This window comes from Salminus brasiliensis, chromosome 22, assembly GCF_030463535.1.
Source record: "Salminus brasiliensis chromosome 22, fSalBra1.hap2, whole genome shotgun sequence".
NCBI classification, from domain to species: Eukaryota; Metazoa; Chordata; class Actinopteri; order Characiformes; family Bryconidae; genus Salminus; species Salminus brasiliensis.
Window position 1 is genome coordinate 16,637,423 of NC_132899.1, and position 6,718 is coordinate 16,644,140.

General features: G+C 41.0%; 1 protein-coding gene across 1 annotated transcript in view; it reads left to right on the forward strand.

Moving 5' to 3' along the window:
- The window catches only part of afap1l2 (actin filament associated protein 1-like 2), a 40,735-nt gene that overhangs the window by 32,829 nt on the left and 1,188 nt on the right, over positions 1-6,718 (forward strand). Inside the window, exons 9-18 of the mRNA XM_072666764.1 lie at positions 754-838; positions 937-1,041; positions 1,141-1,352; positions 2,271-2,416; positions 3,064-3,178; positions 3,497-3,694; positions 5,007-5,370; positions 5,502-5,675; positions 6,014-6,204; positions 6,378-6,515. Of these exons, the coding sequence (XP_072522865.1) occupies positions 754-838; positions 937-1,041; positions 1,141-1,352; positions 2,271-2,416; positions 3,064-3,178; positions 3,497-3,694; positions 5,007-5,370; positions 5,502-5,675; positions 6,014-6,204; positions 6,378-6,515 (1,728 nt within the window). The remainder of the gene's footprint in view (positions 1-753; positions 839-936; positions 1,042-1,140; positions 1,353-2,270; positions 2,417-3,063; positions 3,179-3,496; positions 3,695-5,006; positions 5,371-5,501; positions 5,676-6,013; positions 6,205-6,377; positions 6,516-6,718) is intronic.

A 6,718-nucleotide genomic window follows, 5' to 3' on the forward strand; every position in this document is an offset into this window, starting at 1 on the left:
TATTAAACAGCTTTATGTGGTTAATAAATGAAATGTAAATAATGTTAAAGGTCAGTAGAGATAATGCTGGCAGTTGCAGATCCACAATAGTGTCTCAGTTACAGTGTTTGTGTTAGATATGACACTGTGATAGGCTCAACCGTGCACAAACAAGCACAGCTACGCTTTCCTATTACAGTTTGAATCATTAACAGATTTTTGACATTTTGGATGTGGGAAACATTTGTTCAGTCAGTTATATGGACAGGCCTGTCAGGATATGCATTTCTGTGGACGATGCGTTGTCCCAGAAATAATGTTATTATTGTCAACAGTTTATGCCTGATATGATGATAATATAAAAGCATTTTATAGCAACAACATTTAGGCCTCTTTAAAGAGCAATGAACATTTAATAAACAATAGTTTGGAGAATGTCTAATTTTCTGGCAATTCATACTGCCTGTCAAAAGTTTACAGCATATTTTTAAATGCTGTATAAGTTATTATGCATGCCTTTGGGGGCAGCCATGACCTAAAGGTAAGAGAGAAAGCAAGCTTGAGGTCATTTGTAGAAATCCTCAATATTCATGCCCTTGATCAAGGCATTTAACCCCCAATTGCTTACTATTTATTGTCTGCAATTTATTGTTTGCTGCCACAGATGGGTTAAACACAGATCTGCATAAAGGGCTTAAATCAGTTGAGCCCTGATTAGAACCCTGAACAGAAATGAGCAACGGGCTGAAACATTTTACCTCTTCCGCTCTGCAGGGTGAGCTTAATGAGAGATACTCTGTGGCCTCAGAGAGCGGCAGCAGCACAGATAGCCATGCTGAGAACCTGGAGACTAAAGATGGTAAGATTGTTGTTGCCTCCATTTCTGTAACCTCCTTCTTTTGCTTGTGTGTGTGTTGGTGTCTCTTTCTCATTAAATGCTTTTATATTTCCATGTAGTTAAAAAGAAATATGGCGCTGGCCTAAAGTTAAGCAATCTGATGAACATTGGGAAAAAGAAGATTTCCTCTTTAGAGAGTCCTGAGAAGTGTATGGACACATCAGGTAAATGATTGCAGATACAGTGCAGGTGCTTTTTGGCACATTTATTGTTATGGGGCAAGACTGTCAGCATTAACACCTCTTCCCTCCTCTTTCGAACAGGATATCTGAATGTCTTGGTGAACAGCCAGTGGCGGACCCGCTGGTGTCTGATAAAGAACGGGCAACTTTGGTTCTACCAGGACAAGGGCAAGTCTAAGGTGGCTCAGCAGCCTGTGCCTCTGGAAGGGTGTATGGTCTTGCCAGACCCTAGCCCCGAACACCTTTACTCATTTCGCATTCAGATGGATGGGGAGGAGCTTGCCATTCTAGAGGTGAGAAGGAGCACAGACGTTAGTTGTACTTGATGCGCTCCTGTACCAGACAGACACTATTTGATGAAGCTTGTTTGTGTTTTGTATTTTTAAATCTTTGGCATAGTTTCTGCCAGATTCTAAAGATTTTCTTCACTCATGTCTATATTTTATGATTAAGTTAATTGGTTTAATTGTGACTTCTCAAGTGCAATTATTAACTTGACTACACTAAACGCTATTATCTCCCCTGATGACGCCTCTCTACACAGTATACTGTGCAACACTTTAGCTGCTACACGCACCTCCTAACCAGACTAGACATAAGTGGGAGCTGTGGCTAGTTCAGTAATCTGCATCAATTAAACAATGCTAGCCCATGTCTGAAATCATTACACTGCAAGAGTAAAAGCCCAGTAAGGCAGCGTTTACAGGCCTCGGGAGTTAGATAGACTGTCCTCTCACTCTAGCTCTATGCTTCTGATTTTTGTGGTACATAAGATTAAATCTAAACTTTGTTTTGACATTTTTAATACTCTAAGGGTTATTGTTTGTATTTTGCCATCTATATCCATAAACATGTGGTTATTAAACTTTGTGATAAAGTATACTCTCAGATGAAAGATAAACAACTGATTTCCTGCTCACATTCCAGCATTTTAGCGTCTGGCTGCTTATGGTCTATTTTTAGAAAGACATTTTTCTGTAAACAAAGAGGAAGAAGACAAAATGGGAACTTTCAGTCATGAAGAATAATGATATTCTGATGAACAGTGCTCAACATGACTGCCATCTTCTGGACAGATTTATTTCTACATACTATAATCATCCATTATTAGAATTTTACAGACTGAGAGGTAACTAATGTAGCAGTGTTAATGGCATGGAAAAGATTTAACTTTTTAACTGAGATGAGTTTGTCGTCTTCTTGACTCTTAGGCTAAATCATCTGCTGACATGGGCCACTGGTTGGGGTTGTTACTGTCACAGACAGGGACCAAAACTGACCCAGAGGAACTCACCTATGACTATGTAAACTCTGAAAGGATATCCAGTATAGTCAATGCAGCCAAGACCTCCATGTAGTAAGTATTAGCCTTGTCTGATGGACAGCTTATATCCATAACATTTTTTTTCACAACCCAATCTATCCATGTGCAACAATTTTGTAATAGAGCACATATTTTCTCAATGGACAAATTTACATTGTGAAAAATGCATTAACTATAATTTTGAACACTTGGTAGTAGCACCAAACTGAAACATCCGGGCCAAAACCAAGATATTCAGGAAAACAAAACTTTTGTCATACTATTATAGTTTAAATAAGTGTTCTAAATAGAAGACATACAAGGTAGTAAAGAAAATACTTATTATTTTACCAAATAATTGGTACCAACTGGTTCAGTTATTATAGTATATAGGCCAATAAAAAACAATGACTAATGAAATCCAACATCCTCAACTAAGCCATCCAATTTTTACCAAAATAAAAGTGCTATTGTTTACTATGTTAGAAAGGTTTTGGTGGCCAAAATTTCAGTGACATTAGACCTTGCGTTCTGTCTTGGAATGCTATCACTGGAACCGTGAAGAAGAAAGACATTGTTTGATGTAGTGCATCCATATTTATCTCAAAGTGATCAAGATCTGAAATGTACACCTCCTCTGTATTAAGTTGCATTGTATATATATAAAAAAATAATACATTTATTGTAAATCTTTTTGACAGCCTCATGCAGAGAAGATACTCTGAGCCCAACACTTACACAGATAGCCCCCCTTCAAATCCCAACGGCTCTGACGACATATACGATGATGTGGCCTCCACAGAGAATGAACAAGAGGTGAGAAACATTGCCTTGGGTTTAACTTTTTAGAAAGGTCATGTTTCTGTTAGTAGTCATCTGTGACTGTCTTGATTCACAGAGTAAACTCTCCTTGACTCTTAAAAAGGAAAAGTGCAGAAATGCCCACACAGTGTCTGAGAAACAATGAGGGCCCCGAGAGTCACCGATGTGTCAGGATTGTTACGTTTACACTATTGAGGGCAATGTTATTACAATGTTGTTATCCACTATGCTGCACCAAGCAAAGATCACACTCATGATAACTCACAGGTTTTAATCTTGTGCTCTGTGTGCATCTCTGCGTTTGTCATGCAGGATGGTCAGGAAGGCAGCAGTGAGTTGGTGAACACAGAGCAGGATGGAAGAGACAGAGTGTATCTAGACCTCATCCCTGTCCGCTCCTTCCTCCACACGAGTTCGGGCAGAGTGTCCCCCCAGTCCGCTCATTCTCCACAGACAGAGCCCAGCCCCATCTCAGCTCCCACTGTCGAGCCACAGGACACTGTGAATGAGGTCAGGACTTGCAGACCAGGCCAAACCAAATGTTTTCCTTTGCCTCTGTTCTGAAACGTTTAAGCTGTGTAGCTGTGAAATTCCATCTCTTGGGTACTAAACAGATTATGCAGTTTAAAATTGCACACTAGGCTAATTCCATCAATACTTTAGCTAAAACACAGAACAGGGTGAACCACCCTGACATAGTCAGGAACCACCCGATATCTCAGAGGTTTAATGTTAGCTTCACACATAATGGCAACCGTGAGATTAATCTAACTGGTATTCTTATCATGTGATAATGCATTGTGCCAGAGTTTCCGGGCAGGCTCAGGATGAATATTATATATCTTACATAAATATATCTTACATAAGACAATTTAACTTAAGCATTATTCTTTTAATTTGAGCACAGTTGTGTGCATTTCTTACAGCATTCTTCCAATGTTTTCATAAAGAGAAACATTAGATGCTAGTGGTTTATTAATACATTGTAAAATTAATACATTACAGTGCAAACACATGGCAATGTGCATTGTTCAGAATAGTCACTCTATTATAGGGTAACAAAGGCAGCAGTCCAGCATTATCCAGCAAACAGCTACCCACTTCAGCAGTCATGTACTGTGCCCATCACGCGGCAGTGGTCCCGTTGGTAGATGCTGTAACAGCATGGATTTCAGTCATCATTTTTCTTCATTCAAGTTTGGTACAAAAGTTAATAGGGTTTAAAAGTTGGCTAATAAAGTATTTTGTTACCTAAATACATACCTGATACTTAATATTGACTATGCTGATAATAAGATTTCACATTTCACTTGCCAACCTAGCCTGATCAGGCCAAAGTGGCACTGCTCAAATCTGACAAAAAGCCTGCTCCCCCAAACGCATCAGTAGATTAAAATGAAGCAAGAGAGACAGTTGGAGGGAGGGAGGGAGAGAGATTTTGTAAGTGAAATTTAGGTAGGCACCATCCTACTACATTTAAAAAAAAAAATAAAAAAAAAAATCACTCATTAGAAACCAGAGCCTGACCCCAGCGTGAAAAACTGTCCAGAATCTGATATTTTACCTGGCCACTTTGGGCTTAGGTTACCTCTAAAGCAGTGTGAGGTTTTCCTTAAGACTTGATGACCTACTGCACCCTGCAGTATCATTTTGTGATTTCTTGCCTTTAAGGAAAATAAAACCAATTGCTAACGTCAGGGTAATGATGCATACAAGGCATTCTTGTATGCAAGTGTAGCTGTCACACCTTTGCAGTGTGAAAAAGCACATAAGGATACATCTGTATTTCTAAACACACAGCATTTGTTCTTCCCACTCTTAGGATGTTAAACCTGCAGAGTCTGAGTATGAAACTTCATTACCCACAACCACAGAGTGCCTTGATCTTCCTCCACCCATCACGCCCAGACCGGATCTAGACCCTGCAACATCCTCCAGTCCCAGTGTCCAGAACCAGACCCAGGCTCAGAACCAACAACAAACACCCCACTCTCAGCCCCAGAAGATCAGCTTGCCCTGTCAAGACGGCCAGAAGAAGGTTGCTCCCCACAGCGCTAGCACTCCACAAAGCCAAATGCAGAGTCAGCCACACACACCTTCTCACACACCCCAAAGCCCCCCGACCGCCAGAGGAAGAGCTGCAAGCACTGATAGGTTCCTCGACAGACTGAAGCCATCTGTATCAGGTGACAGTCAACAGCACTACAGTTCCATTAACACTTCATTTATTAATGTCACTAAACAGTTTCCCAGAAGCTGATCTGTTGAGGCTTTAAGTCTCTAAATATGAATCTCCTCCAAATTCCACCCTGTGCAGCATGCTCTGGGTCAATCGAGGTGAAGCTGGGAAAGAACCGGACAGAGGCTGACGTGCGGCGCTTCACAGATGATAGAGACCGGCTGGAGCGAGAGAGGGAAGAGGTCAAAAACACCCTGGCCACACTGAGGAAGGAGAGAAAGGAAGCAAAAGAGGAGCTGAGCTCCTGCCAAGGTACAGGAGCCCCCTCTAGAGGACAAGTTTACCATTATTGTTTCAACAATGGTAGTATAAATGGATTTGGTGATTTTGGAAAAGCATACGCATTGTAAATCAAAGGATTTGTGAATGGACAAAAGTATTTGGACACCTGCTTATTCATATTTTTTTCTGAAATCAAGTGTGTTAAGGGTTTATCCTGCTTTTATTGGAGTAACTGAGTAACAAAAAGACTTGATCATTGCTGTGAGGATTTGATTGCTTTCAGCAAGATGTGATTTAGTGAGGTCAGGATGGTGGAGGATCACCCCTCTTTATCCCCAAATCATCCCAAATGCTACTTTCTTTCATAGACCCCTCTAAACAAGCGTCTCTGGAAGCGTATCTGAAACTGAGGGAGGAGGCATGTCGGGAGGCGGAGCGCCGACGGGTGGAGGTGGAGCTCAGTCTGGTTGAGGTGAAGGAGAGCTTAAGGAAGGTGGAGGCTGGACCCTTTACTCTGGGCACCACTGTGGACAGCAGCCTACTGGATACACAGCCTTTGGTCAGTGTGTCCACCACAGCATATTCCTCAAACATTGCACAAGTGACAGATGTATAAAATCTATCTTTAAATAACCTTAATTATAGAAATGATGTAGATTACGTTAGTCTGATTGTCACAACCAAATTGCATGTAACTAGTAGATGCTAATATGTTGTCCTATTTAATTTCAGCCCAAGACCGTTCCTCCTGCCCCAATAACACCTGTCAACAATGGAGACTCCTCACCTGTAAATTCAGCCACAGCACTGAAGAGCAGACCTTTGTCTATCATGGCAGCAAGCAAAGGAAATGTACTGCAGAAGGCCAAGGTAATCTGAAATCCACCCCGAAGCAAACAACGGGCAAAAAAACACAGAATTGGACAGACAGGCCTTTCTGTTTTGGTTATGTAGTCTGTTTGATTTAATAATGAGATCAGTCAATTCTTAAGTGCTTTCAAGTCAGTCTCAGCTCCTGGCACAGACAAGACTTTCTGAAGCAACCATTCTTGTCTTCCAAACCTTTTGATGAA